The sequence below is a fragment of the Numenius arquata genome, chromosome W, assembly GCF_964106895.1.
Source record: "Numenius arquata chromosome W, bNumArq3.hap1.1, whole genome shotgun sequence".
Taxonomy (NCBI): Eukaryota; Metazoa; Chordata; class Aves; order Charadriiformes; family Scolopacidae; genus Numenius; species Numenius arquata.
In genome coordinates this window covers 4,000,541-4,015,656 of record NC_133615.1, presented here as the reverse complement: position 1 = coordinate 4,015,656, position 15,116 = coordinate 4,000,541, and the positions used below count along the sequence as shown (strand labels likewise).

Below are 15,116 nucleotides of genomic sequence, written 5' to 3'. Positions count from 1 at the left end.
CTCCTCGCGGAGAACACGGAACCGTGGATCAGAACTCCGCACTCGCTCCGCAGCAGTGCCGCGTCTCAATCACTCAGTTCACTCATACAACAATTTCCACCTTATATTAGACAATAACACGGTAGTGGTACCTTATGACAAATACAACAAGTAACCAACAGTATTACAATTCCACCCACTACCACAAAATCCAAAACCGAGGGATCCCACACAAGCATAACCCAACCATTAGCCCAAGCTTGAGCATACCCCGGGGCAAGTACGCCGACTCTTTACCACGCGTAGGACGTCTCCTCACGACTTACAGGTCCCCCCCTTAAGAAACCCTAAACATACCTGGTCCGCAAGAGATGGTCCTTGTCTGTCCCCGCGGTGATCTGGATGAGTTGGGGAGTCCTCCCGAGAAATCTCGGGGGCTCCCAGAGGAGTCCCGTCCTCAGCAGGTCCCGCAGCCGGACAGAGGGGGTCCCATCTGGGGTGCCAAATTGACGCGCGGAAACAAACCTTACAACTCGCAGAGAGTTATAAAGCAGGTATGTTTATTGCGGCGCTGGGTGCAAGGGGGATCACTCCTCCAAACTTGCACACCGGTTTGTAAAACAAGCATCTATTTATGATGAAAAGCATACATATTCATTAAGGTGGGCTGGGTTATTATAATTGATTCTAAGAAAAGGCGTTACTATTCTAATTATTTCTAGGAACTCATTATCATAAGTCTTCTCCCCTTGCCGCATGCGTACTGTCGCCTGGTGGTCATGGGCCGGGGTCTTCTGGAGGAAGGCTCGCAGTCTTCTTCACCGTGTACCTTTACCTTTGGCTTAGAATGCTGGGTTGGCTGGACCCCAAACCGCGGGACTGGTCCCGACCAGATGGACACTTTACCCAGACAGTTAGGTTCCTCCTTAGCATGCAGGCTGTTCCCGCTATCTTATACACAAGGCCATTTCTTTATCTTGGAATGCTGGGCTCCTGGGCTCCGAGCTCTGTTCTTTGCCAGGCTGTACTAAATCCACACTAACGACCTTTAACCATTCATTCTCTGAATCAATTCATTGCAGTCTTGCGAAGAGTCAAATTACATCCTTTCGTAATAAAGCCCCCAGGAAGCCTGTTGTGGATGTTTTCTTGCCACCTGGTTGTCCTATGTAGAAAGAACAGAGTTTCTTCTCTCCTTGCCTTTCTCTAGGACAGGCAGTGAAATCCAGCTGCCTTGGAAGGTGGCAGAAATGAAAGCATAGAATGCTATTGTATCTGTGTACACCTTCATTACTTCCATCTCTAGTATCCCAATCGCATCCTTGGTTATAAGGCATTGCAACCCATAGTAGCAGTTTCTGAAGTCTCTCATCAGCCTTAGTAGCCAAGGCTTTATGCAAAGATAATATTCTTTTCTGTGGGAAATCTCTTATGGCCAAAGAAAGAATTATGTATTTCCTTCCTTCCTGTTTTCACGTACCTAAGATCCTGGGTTTTTTAAAGTACAAATCTCAGACCTGGAGATTTCTGGAGTTCGGAGGACTGCCATGTTCTGTCATTCCTGCCTGTACAGAAATAAATTATTTTTAGTATGCTTTAAATTTTAAGGGAATAATTAAGCCACAATAAATAGTGGTCAGTCTGGTTTTCAACATAAGCTTAATATTAGAATAAAATGAAGCATTCTAGTCTTCCTTTTTTTGTTTAACAATTTTTAAGAAGACACCTACCTGCTGGTGAATCTTATAGTCATTGAAGTTTAATATTTATCATGTTATATATTTTGACATGCATAAGAACTTTGAACTGCATGTACCTTCTCCCTTCAGCACCTCCTAGCTATGCAGAAGTGGTCACAGAGGAAAACAGACAGTCCGGCCTTGCACCTATAGCTGCTTTTGATGATTTTGAGAGAGTACTTCAAGGACCATTATTTGCATACATCCAGGAATTCCGTTTTCTGCCTCCACCCCTATATTCAGAAGTAGGTATATCTGTCAGAATATGATGATTCATGTATTGTTTGTGTCTGATTTTTTTTTTTTGTCTTGTGCAATAAGTTTAGGAAGTTGTTTCTCCTGCCTAAAACTAGGAGAAACCATTAAAATGATGAAAATGGAATAAGTTGTTGTTGGGGAGGATTTTTGTTTGTTTGTGAGATGCAGATTAATTGCATCAAGGGTTTTCCATGCCTGTTTTACAGCATAGATTACCCTTTTTTTTTTTTTTTTTTTTTTTAACATGAACTCTGCAACCTTAAAATTAAAAAGTGCTCTGTGAGGTGTCTTGGCTTCTGTGTCATGCTATTTCTTGGAGCTGCAGACCTGGACGGTAATTTTCCTTGGCAGCACTCTTTCCTAATCTAATAATTTTTGGAAATTTTCAAGGTGGTGTTTACCATTTTGGCAACATAATTTTTATAAATTTTTGTATTAAAAATAAAAAAAAATGTTTCAACTCTTTCACCTCTACTGCTTCCTAACATTTTATAGCAACTGCTGAGTTGTGTTTAAGTTCTGTGGATGTAGGGGTTTCAGAAGCTTCATGTTGAAAAGCGGCATGCTGTTATTCATTTCTGAGTTAAGTTTTCTGAAGTACACAGTTCTTGAACGCTTTTGGCCTTTATAGAACTAAAAATGCAGACACTGAATAACTATGAATGAGATGCAAATTTCAAAGCTTTTTGTGTTTGTTTTTCAAGAAAAAGCAGTGATATAGGACAAAAGAAAAAACCCAACATGTTCTCTGGCCAATTTTTGCCTGAATTCACCCACTTTAGGAAAATAGCATTATGTAGCATGATTCTCTGCCCCAGCCTTGAAACACTACTGTGCTATTTGAGCAGAGGGGCATTTTTTGTGTGCTAGACACTTTCCTGAGAACTCTGCTATAGCTTAACTCTAGAGCACAACTCCTGAGTCCTTTTCATTTTAGGCACTTTAAGATTTAGAAAGAAGCATTTGTTATTTTTTTTTAAACAAAAAAAGGCTATATGAAGTTAATTGATGTAATGTTGTCTAAAAGATGCACTGTATACTTAAACTATTCTTACCATCCAGTTTTTGAGACTGAAGTTAGCAGGCTGTACCCCTCCTTTCTCCTATAGAAAGGAAGAAGAGGTAAGGTTTAGAACACATGAACTTTTGAAACATCCCATAGGATATTTGAGGATTAACTACTTTTAAATTAAAAAGTAGAATGATTTTTTAATTGATAACTTTCTGCCTTTTCAAGCAAAACTTCTCTCAAATATTTCTTAAATTACGTTTCTAGTGATATGTCATCTTTTTTTATATATCAGATAATTCAAGACTTGCTAGTGCTTGTAAAGCAGAAACTTTTAAAGTTTTATATTAGTTATTCATGCTTATCATTAAATTGCAATCAACCTGTAGCTGAAAGTCTTCCACTGTATCTAATATTAATTTCTATTAATTTTTATTCAAAGTATTATCTGACTAGAAGTTTTTCAATTATTTCAATAACTTTTGGACTGGGAATGCCATATATCATTATAATTGTCTTAAAAATTCACAAGTTTATTTCTAGCAATTGATTCTAAAATGCACTGGGTTGTTGTGGCGTTTTTTGGGGTTGGTTTGGTTGGTTTTTGTTTTTTTCTTTTGGTTAGATTGATCCAAACCCAGATCAGCCCACAGATGAGAGACCATCTTGCCCCTCTCGTTGAAGGAATCCATAAAAAGCTGACTTGACTTGGATTTTGAATCACACCTGCTGTGTTGAAGATCAAGGTGTCATAGTGGAGACTTGCTTTTAAAGGAAATGATATTGCTCTTGCCTGTACGGAGAATAAATGAAAAAAACCTGTGATCATGCTTTGACACCTACAGCACATCATAAGACTGCTCCACATGCTTGAAAACCTGAGGCTCCCTCCCTTAAATAGTGGCACATACTTGGAGTAGCCTTACTAGCATACAGTCACGTTTCAAAACACTCAAACCATGTTCTAAGAAAATAATGGCTGCTTCTTATGATTTGAAAATTTGCACATGCTTATTGCTTATGTTATGCAGTTCAGTGTCACTACAGCTTTTTCTCATTTATGATGGACTGTTGTTATCCCCCCTTAATTGTTTGTAATCTGCACAACAAGGAACAAAAGAAAGCTATGACAAAAAAAATGTGATGAAAACTGGCAAATGCACTGACTTTTTTTAAAACTTAATGTAGCCTGGACTTTACCTGCATATGCATATGCTCAGAATTGTTCTAGTAGGCTGATCATGTATCACCTCTTCAGCTTGGATCCTATTGTGGATTTATTTACAAACATCACATGCCTTCAAGCCAATCCTTCTTGCTGTATGTTTTGCAGCCAATTGTAGTAGACAAGCAACAGATATATGGGGGTGGGGAAAGAGATAATAGAAGGAGACTAATAAGAGACTTTGTCAAGATTGTATACATTCTTGATTTCTTTTAAGACTTTGCCTTTCTGCTATTATTACAAAGCAACATTTTGTTACAGACTGCGTAAAGATCACTTAATCTCAGGTGAACTCATCGCTTGCCAAACTGTTAGAATGCTGTTTGTTTTGTTACGTTGCACTGTTATTTCTTTTGTTTTGTGTTTGTCTTTTGGTTTTATTCTTGAGGGGGATTTTAAATAGGGACATGCACAAAACTTACAAAGTGAAAGCAGCACCAGCAGACACCAGCAAAGTGTGAAAAGAACTTTCAAAGGGGATAGTCATATGCTCTCCGGGGTTCATAGGCAGAGAGATATCTCAACTAGTAGGGATGGGAAGGAGAAGGTTGGTTTGATTGTTTTTTAAAATAATATGTAGCTACCTAATCATCAAAAATTATATATAAAATGAGTCTCCAGTAGAAAGTATATTTCAGACTGCAAGAAAAGTTTGAACTATAACAACTAAGCAACAGCTCAGTTTATGCACTTTGTATTATCTTCAGGGTTTATGATACTGTATCATAGAATACCAGCTTGGAAGGGACATCAGGGATCATCTGGTCCAACCTTTCTTGGCAAAAGCACAGTCTAGACAAGATGGCCCAGCACCCTGTCCAGCCAAATCTTAAGTGTCCAATGTTGGGGAACTACTTCCCTGGGAAGATTATTCCAATAGCTGATTGTTCTCATTGTGAAAAAATTTCTCTTGTGTCCAATCGGAATCTCCCCAGGATTAACTTCTACCCATTACACCTCTCTCTTTTCTATGTGACTCCTTGTAAAAAGTCAGTCTCCTTCTTTGTCGCCACCCTTTAAATACTGGAACGTGGTGGTAAGGTCTCCCTTAAGCCTTCTTTTCTCAAGGCTGAACAAACCCAGTTCTCTCAGCCTTTCCTCATATGGCAGACTTCCCAGTCTTTTGATCATCTTTGCAGCCTTTCTCTGGACCCTCTCCAGCCTGTCCACATTTTTTTTGTATAGCGGGGACCAAAACTGAACACAGGATTCCAGGTGTGGCCTGACAAGCACTGAGTGAGATAATGACTTCTTTATCTCTGCTGGTGATGCTCTTGTTGATGTAACCCAGCATCCTGTTGGCTTGCTTTGCCACAGTAGCACACTGTTCACTCATATTGAGCTTATTGTCCACCAGGACCCCCAGGTCCCTTTCCACAGAGCTGCTCCCCAGCCGGGTAGATCCCAGCCTGTGCTGCACTCCTGGATTATGTTTTCCTAGGTGCAAGACCTTACATTTGTCCTCATTGAACTTCATAAGGTTCTTGCTTCCAGCCTATCTGGGTCTTCCTGCAGGGTGGCTCTCCCTTCAGAGGTGTCCACTTCCCCCTTCAGTTTGGTATCATTGGCAAACTTCATCAGGGTACACTTGATCCCATCATCCAGGTCACTTATGAAGATACTGTTATGAAACAGCGTTGGACCCAGTATCGATCCCTGGGGGACCCCACTTGTGACAGGTTGCCAGTTTGAAAAGGAGCTATTTACCACCACCCTCGGGGTGCGGCCTGTCAGCCAGTTTCCCACCCAGTGCATGGACCACTTGTCTAGACTGTAATGCACCAGTTTCTCTAGGAGGAGGCTGTGGGAAACTGTATTGAAAGCCTTGGAGACAGGTAGACAATGTCCACCACTCACCCCATATCAACCGAGCGGGTTATTTTGTCATAGAAGGCAATCAGGTTTGTCAAGCATGATTTGCCCTTGGTGAATCCGTGCTGGCTTTTCCCAATCACATGCTTCATTTGACTTGTGATAGCCTCCAGGATTTGTTCCATAACTTTCCCTGATGGGCCTGTTTCCTGGATCCTCCTTTAAGCCCTTCTTGTAGATGGGGGTGATGTTAGGCTTCTTCCAGTCTTCCGGGACATCCCCCGATCTCCATGACTTCTCAAAGATTATGGAGAGTGGCCTCACAACCAACTCTTCCTTTGCTGACAGTGGGTCTGTGTTTGCATCAACCTGGATTTTTGTTCCCAAGGCTTGGGGCCCAACAGTGCTGGTAAAGACAGAAGTGAAGAAAGTGTTGAGAACCTCTGCCTTTTCAGTGTTGTCAGCGACTAATTCACCTCTCCTGTTTAACAGTGGGCCAATGTTTTCCTTCTGTTTCTGCTTGTTGTTTATGTACCTGAAGAACCCTTTCTTGTAGTCTTTGACATCTCTGGCTACTTTCAATTCAAGATGAGCTTTTGCTTTTCTAACTGCATCTCTGCACACCCTGGCGATGTCCTTGTAGTATTCGTTTGCTTTTCCATCTCTGGTATGCTTCTCTTTTGGTTTTGAGCAGACACAGAAGCTCGCAGTTAAGCCAAGGGGGTCTCTTGCTCTGCCTACTTACCTTATCTTTAAAGGGGATGAACTGTCTTTGTGCTTCCAGGAGAGTGTTCTTGAAAAACTCCCAGCACTCACTAGCTCCTTTATCCTCTGTGGAAGCTTCCCACAGAATCCTTCCCAGTCAAGCTCTGAGAGCTGAAGTTTCCTCTTCTAAAATCTAAAACCTTTGTCTTAGTACTAACCTTTAGTGTGCTCAGCAGGATCCCAAACTCCACAACTGATCACTGCAACCAAGGCTATCACTAACCAAGATATTACAAAGCAGATTTTCTTGGTTTGTGAGTAGCAAGTCCAGCAGTGCATCATTCCTGGTTGGCACATCTTAACATTTGTATGAGGAAGTAGTCCAGCTTCCTCATATGCATTCCAGGAACTTGATGGATGACGTGAACTGCTGTATTGTTCTTCCAACAGATGTCTGGGTAGTTGAAGTCACCCATAAGAACCAGGTTCTGTTGACCCAAAGCTTGCTTAAGTGACCCAAATATTGCTTTGTTGGCTTTATCTTGGTTTGGAGGTCGGTAGCAGACTGTAAAAATAGTAATACTAAAACTATAATAAAACCGAGCCAGAGTATCAGTGTTACCAGCCATACTCAAGTTAGTTTGCTGAGAATTGCTCTGATTGTCTCCTGGGCTAGTCCTGAGAGTTTTAAAACAAACAAAAAAACCCAACCAAACAGTCCAACAACTTTAAACATACATTCATCTAGAATGCGAGAAATTATATATAAAAAGCACTTACCCCTAAAGAAGAAAAGAATGATGGAGCCATTAGATCTGACCAGTGCTTTTATGCTAGAGATTTGTAAAAGTAAATTTCCTTTTCAGAAATCACGTTAAAAAAACAAAACAAAACACAAAAACCCCACCCAAAATGAAACCAAAAAAACCCCAAACCAAAAAAACACCCCCCTCAACTATTGTCAGAGACATGTCTGATGTTGGCTACTTAAAATCTAATCCAATGTGTATATCCTTGTGCAATAAAACAACTCAGAATGGAGGGGGAGAAAGCTGGTGTTTCTGCATTGTGCTCATTCTTACAAAGTTCTGCCTTATTTTTAAGGCTTCATAAATATGACAAAATAGGCTTTTCCATAAGTGGCCTTTATGAGAACATGAAAGATATTTCATGTTTCAAAAATGATGACAGGGTGGTTAAAACGAGAGTCACGTTTTAAGTGATTTGGTTCAAAGGTTTGGGCTTTGATAAGCAAGAATGGGAAATTGGGTGATGTCTTATGCTGGCTAATTTTGTGAATGTCCCTTCCTTCTACTCTCTCCAACCAGACAAAATTTTAAAAGTTGATAAGATTGTTGGCATAAAAGGGCATTTGGTGATTTTACTTTTTTTCTTTTTTGTTGTTTTAACAGACATGGGAACAATTGCTGATATATATAGCATTAAAGTACTTATCCCAGTGTAATGGAAAACTATATATGAAGCAGAATTGACCAATGCTGTAGTAATTGACATTGCATCACAGGCTGTGATCAGAGTGAAAAATTCTAAAACCTTATCAAATAAAGACTTCCCATTTAAACTTTTTTGTTAGTTGTTCAGAGGCATTACAAGTTCATAGTTGTAGCCCAATATTTGATATAGAATCTTGATCTGAATTAGGGGAAAAAAGTAAAATCCAAGCATTAGAAAAACAAAGTGCAATATTAAATGTTTGCATTATAGATTATATTATATGGCTGTTTGTATTTTTTTTTTTTTTTTAGTTTTGGTGCTGAATATGTCCTTATGGACTCTATTTTAAGAAAACTATGTGGGAAACAATTTAAGTTTTCCTCCTTGTGGAAAATAAACTTTTTTTAAAAAAAAATGCTTTTAAATGTTTTAACTGTAAGCCATAAGATTGTTTGTGACTTAAACATTTAATATGTGTTTTTGTATAAACAATAGCCATAAGGATCAAATTACTATAGAAATACATATGCTATGTATCAACTACATAGGGAAAAAAACATTGGAGCTACACCATTGATTAGCACAAGAGCTAAGTTTCAGCACCTTTTTCTTGTTTATATCAATGATTTCTTGGGGCTCGGTGGGAAGCCACAATACAATCTCCTAAACTTAGAAAGTACTAATAACTTACAAGATATGAATGTCTTTCCAGGACAATGTTTAAAAATTATTGTAACTGATGATCTCTGTTCAAGTTGTCTAGTATTTTCCAGTACATATGGTGGGGGCAGGGATTGCACATTTTGGTAGGGGTGGGAGGAATCTGGAGAAGGGGAATTACTTTAAAAGCCAGATATCTCAGTGGTTTGCAGTTGGGATATGAAGGTTGGTTTGTTGAACTGGGGTCAATAAGGTGCATCTTGCTGTTTCCTTGGAAGTCTAATGTTACCAGATGTTGAAAATCACTATGTGCTATTTGTGTTTTGGTCAGTAGAGCTTTGCAAGATATTAATACAGTTCCTCAGCATTCCAGAAATGAAGCACTGCCATAGCATCTTGTTTCTGCATACTGCACACAGCTGAACCTCTGACAGAATGGATTATCATCATTGTTTGGTATCAAAATGTCCTTTGACCTAAGGCAAGGTTCACTAGGCTAGCAGCCAGGGACTCGGAAGTCCAATATGTGCTGTTCCTGTCTGTTGGTGTTAAAGGTACTGAAGACCACTAAATTCTCATGGTACTGTTACAGTAGGTTTTATGGTGTATGATACTAACATAGACAACCCAAACATTTGATCTAACTCCTTGCATAATGCAAACAGTAGACTTCCTGAATGTGTGAATTCTTGTGTGAAATAAAGCATTTTGATTTAATTTTGAATTTGTAACTGCCAACTATGGAGAATCCAGACAGATCTTTTAGGTCTTTTGCCCATTAATAACACTTAATCATTTGTGCCTGAGTTCTGGTTGAAACTAAGAGTAAATATGTTAAAGAGTCCGGGAAGACCCTTCTGCTGAGTTGTGAGGTTCAGACTGGACCCCCTTGCTTTCTAAACTCCTTCTCAGAGAAATCTAGGTGCGGCTAGATCCAATCTTAGCCTCTGACTGTAGAAAAAAAATTTTGGACCCTAGGTTCTGTCACAGAGTCGGTTTAATACAGCTCTAGCTGGGTGCCTCTGAGAAGAGGGCCCCCCTCGGTTATTTTTCTGTGCTTTTTAAAGCCTCACAATCTATTACATAAACTGTCCATGCACCTGTTCACATGACAAGTGTGTGTCTTTTGTCCAATCAAATTGTTCAACAGTTATGTGTCCTCTTCGCTGACTGGAGTTTTGGTGAAGGTGGTTTTACCTTCTTACATGGTTTCATGACCTCTTTGTCCCATCTGCACCTGGATCTCATCGGTCTCCTGGGTCTCATCTGTCTTTTGCTTACTCCAGGTAGAATGGTCCCTTTCTTCATTTTCACAAATTATAGTTCCCTTTCCTTTTAACATAACAGTCACTCTAATTCATATTGCTCAAGCATATAATCTTCATCAAAGTTACTTATACAATTTCATTATGTTAGTTAAGTTACAGTGTATCAAAGTCATACAAGACTACCAGCCATTCTTCTTGGACTAAGAAGGAGTTCAGCCTAAATTCACTATGTTGCTAGGATTACAGCTTTCGGCCTAGAGAAGGCTACACCAATCTAGCTAGTTATGCTAAGCAAAACTTCAGTTTCCAACAAAATATAAAAAATAAGGTGGTCTCTCATTATGATCATATACTAAGAACTCCTTTATAGCTGAGTGACAATTATTAGAATATTTTTTTCTAATAACAGCACAACCCTTTTTAATAACTAAAGTTTCTAATGCTATGTGGCAAGGTTAGAATTTAAATTATCATCATACAAATCTGTGCTACACCAGGATATAAAACTAATGGTTCTTCTACATCGGCTATCCATAAAAATATACAAAAGGGTGATAAATTATAAAACTCCAATATCTGAGAGATATTAGGCAATGTTGCAAAATTGATCAACTTTTTTTTTTTCAATTATCTAGCTAAAATAGCACTTCTTAATCCCTTTTTAAATTTAAGCCTTTAATGTTTTAGAAAAATCAACCAGTAAATCACCATAAACTACAGCAACACTCACAAAAGTTCAGGTACAGAATCAAAGAACAGTCTTCAGAACAGAGTAAGTGGGGCCATTGTCCAATAATGAACTTTCTACAGGGAAACTTCTTTGTTAATGTGAATGCTGCTGATCTGAACTGAATCCTGTGAATCGAATTATATGGCTATATGGCAGAGTCAAGTGTCCAACATAAATTTTCAGTAGGCTGGTGTTACAAGAGGACAGCTGTTCCTAGGAATATTGATTTGGCTGGAGAGTCCAGACTGACTTTTAAGAATCCAGTCACTGACTTTCCACATTCCATGGATTTTGAGCAGAATCTTCTTCAGAGATTCTTAGAACTTTAGGAGCTGCCAAGGACTTGTACTTGCATGCTCTCTACAACTACCTGAAAGGAGGTTGTAGCGAGGGGGAGGTCGGTCTCTTCTCCCAAGTCACAGGCAATAGGACAAAAGGAAATGGCCTCAAGTTACGCCAGGGGAGGTTTAGATTGGATATTAGGAAAAATTTCTTCACCACAGGCTGCCCAGGGAAGTGGTTGAGTCGCCATCCCTGGAGGTATTTAAAAGATGGGTAGACATAGTGCTTAGCGATATGGTTTATTTGTGGTTTTTGTCAGCGTTGGCTTGATGGTTGGACTAGATGATCTGAAAGGTCCCTTCCAACCTAGGCAATTCTATGATTCTATGACAGTGAATTAGGATTTTATATTTTAAGCTCTACAGAGAGACCTAGATAGATTGGATCATTGGGCCAAAATCAATGGCATGAGTTTCAACAAGGGCAAGTGCCAGGTTCTGCACTTGGGCCACAACAACCCCGTGCATTGCTACAGGCTTGGGGAAGTGTGGCTGGAAAGCTGCCTGGAAGAAAGAGACCTGGGGGTTCTAATTGACAAGCGGCTGAATATGACCCAGCAGTGTGCCCAGGTGGCCAAGAAAGCCAACGGCATCCTGGCTTGTATTAGAAATAGCGTGACCAGCAGAAGTAGGGAGGTGATTGTGCCCCTGTACTCAGCACTGGTGAGGCCACACCTGGAGTATTGTGTCCAGTTTTGGGCACCTCAATACAAGAGAGATATCGAGGTGCTGGAGCGAGTGCAGAGGAGGGCAACGAAGCTGGTGAAGGGCCTGGAAAACAAATCCTATGAAGAGCGGTTGAAGGAGCTGGGACTGTTTAGTATGAGGAAGAGGAAGCTGAGGGGAGACCTCATCACTCTCTTCAACTACTTGAAAGGACACTGTAGAGAGGTTGGTGCTGGTCTCTTCGCACAGGTAATTAATGACAGAACGAGAGGGAATGGCTTCAAGCTCCAACAGGGTAGGTTTAGACCGAACATTAGGAAAGAATTTTTCACAGAAAGAGTGGTCGGGCACTGGAACAGGCTGCCCAGGGAGGTGGTTGAGTCACCATCCCTGGATGTGTTTAAGAGATGTTTAGATGTGGTGTTGGGGGATATGATATAGGGAAGAACTTTGTAGTGTAGGGTAGATGGTTGGACTCGATGATCCCAAGGGTCTCTTCCAACCTGGATGATTCTATGATTCTATATTTTTTCTAGTGAAAGCAACATACAAAGGCATGTCATCAGGCGTGTTTCACCCGCCCTCCAGATGATATCCTTGAAATAGGAAAAAAGTAATGTTTGTTCTCTAAGTAATCATTCACTCCCTGTCAGCTACAGCCTGCTATTTTAAGAGCTGCATCTCCATATCTCCTGACCTAGTGGTAGCTTCTGAGTAGAGGCCAGATGATGCTGCAACATAAAAATTGAACAGTGTACCTTTAATCCAGTTCATAAGGATTTTGAATTTGTTTCAGGCACCTTGCTATAAATGATTGCATATTTGGATGAAAGACAATAACTTACAACAGGGAAGGTGAGAACATGCATTTTTAAGGGGGTAGGAATATACAATCACAAAAAAACAAACCCCAAACCCACATCCAGGAAGTAATACTGAAGTGCAAAACCAGGTATTTAAGCATTAAATCTCTGCCTCTTCAGCAGTAGAGTCTGATCCCTTATACAAGAAAAACAAAAATCTAAGATGGTGAATCACCACTCATGACAGCACTGAAGTCTACCATGAAATCCCTGTATGGGTTCCCACTAAGGACAATGGGGGGAATTAGGAAGTGAAAGATGGTTCCCCTCTTGTTCCTGTGCATCAGGCAAGTCTAAAGTATGCCTTTGACTTGCCTACTCTTCAACAAATGGGAATGGGGGAAGTCAGAACCTTTTAGCCATTCATTGATTTAATAAATATATCTAAAATTATTTTATGAGTGGGATGTCATTCAATCTATCAAAAGAGATATGACACTTGTTTTTAACTGATACAATGGGGAAACATAGGAACAGGGAAAATCACTACAAAATCTAATGCTTTTTTATCTTTATCTGAAAAATTCATGCAATTATCTAAATATAAATGATACCTTAGTGTCATCAAAATGCCTAGAATCCAAATTAAACTTCCCACTAGAGATGGCCGTATTAATATTCAAAGTAAATTTGTCATGCTTGTCCATCAGTTAACAAAAAGAATATAATAAAATTTCCATGATTCATTCAGCTCTGTAGAAGATAGAGACCATGTACTTGGTAATGATTTCTGATTAATAAATCAAATTTGTATTATTTACACCCTAGTTTTGGGGCCAATTCTAAATCGGTTGAAGTCTGTGGGGTTAGCATTGCTAAGTTCAGAAAACAGATCACCATAACATATTAAAGCGTGCCAGGGAAGGTTATGGAGCAGATCATCTTGAGTGCCATCACATGGCACATACAGGACAACCAAGTGATCAGGCCCAGAAAGGTTTAGGAAAGGCAGGTCCTGCTTGACAAACCTGATCTCATTCTATGACAAGATGACCCACTTAGTGGATGAGGGAAAGGCTGTGGATGTTGTTTACCTGGACTTTAGTAAGGCCTTTGATACTGTTTCCCACAGCATTCTCCTGGAGAAACTGGCTGCCCATGGCTTGGATGGTCACGTTCTTCGCTGGGTGAAAAACTGGCTGAAGGGCCGGGACCAAAGAGTTGCAGTGAATGGAGTTAAATCCAGCTGGTGGCCAGTCACGAGTGGTGTTCCCCAGGGCTCGGTACTGGGGCCAGTTCTGTTTAATACCTTTATTGATGATCTGGACGAGGGGATTGAGTGCACCCTCAATAAGTTTGCAGATGACACCAAGTCTGGCAGGAGTGTTGATCTGCTTGAGGGTAGGAAGGGTCTACAGAAGGAACTGGACAGGCTGGATCAATGGGCCGAGGCCAATGGTATGAGATTCAACAAGGTTACGTGCCAGGTCCTGCACTTGGGTCACAACAACCCCATGCAGCGCTACAGGCTTGGGGAAGAGTGGCTAGAAAGCTGCCCAGCAGAAAAGGACCTGCGCGTGTGTCATGGTTTATCTCCAGCTGGCAAAGAAGAACCATGCAGCTGCTCTCTCACCCCCACACACCTGTGGGGGAGGATAGGAAGAAAAAGGCAAAACTCGTGGGCTGAGAGAAAAGCAGTTTAACAGAACAGCAAAGGAAAGAGGAAAACAACAACAATAATACTGACAGAGGAATGTACAAAACATGATTACTGTATCACCGCTCACCAACCAGACCTGGGATGCCCCAACCCTCTCCCAAGTGGCGGCTTCCTGCTCCCTTCCCCTGGCCAGCTCCCTCTATATAGACTAGGCATGATATGACATGGTATGGAATACCTGTGTCCAGTGCCAGATCCTTGGGAAAATTAACCCTATCCCCACTGGAACCAGAACAGGGTGTTGGTCAACAGCCACCTGAAGATGAGCCAGCAGTGTGCCCAGATGGCCAAGAAGGGTTATTAAGCGTTGGAACAGGCTGCCCAGAGAAGTGGTTGAGTCACCATCCCTGGAGGTATTTAAAATATGTGGAGACATGGTGCTTAGCGACATGGTTTAGTGGTGGACTTGGCAGTGTTAGGTAAACAGTTGGACTCAATGACCTTAAGGGTCTTTTCCAACCTAAATGATTCTATGGTTCTGTGAAAGTCCAGGTGTGATTTCCAAATTTATTTCAATATTAAATATGTGGTATAAATAAAGAGAAATTTGCATCACTGTTTTAGAGCTATTTAATTATCACCCATAAATTAAAGTAAATGGTCTTCTTACCAGTCTTAACAGCATAAGTCAGAAAAAGCAATTTTACTGCTGCCCTTTCCTTTTAATCCATCATATACCATATATTGTGACTGACTTGCACACCTCTAAAGCAATACAGTGATTCACTGATTGTACCACATAATGT

General features: G+C 40.5%; 1 protein-coding gene across 2 annotated transcripts in view; it reads left to right on the top strand.

Moving 5' to 3' along the window:
* LOC141476584 (arrestin domain-containing protein 3-like) overlaps window positions 1–3,667 on the top strand; it is a 34,793-nt gene extending 31,126 nt beyond the window's left edge. For both annotated transcript variants that reach the window (XM_074165347.1, XM_074165346.1), the window contains exons 7-8: window positions 1,809–1,963; window positions 3,611–3,667. In XM_074165347.1, coding sequence (XP_074021448.1) covers window positions 1,809–1,963; window positions 3,611–3,667 — 212 coding nt within the window. The remainder of the gene's footprint in view (window positions 1–1,808; window positions 1,964–3,610) is intronic.
* The last annotated feature ends 11,449 nt before the right edge of the window (window positions 3,668–15,116 follow it).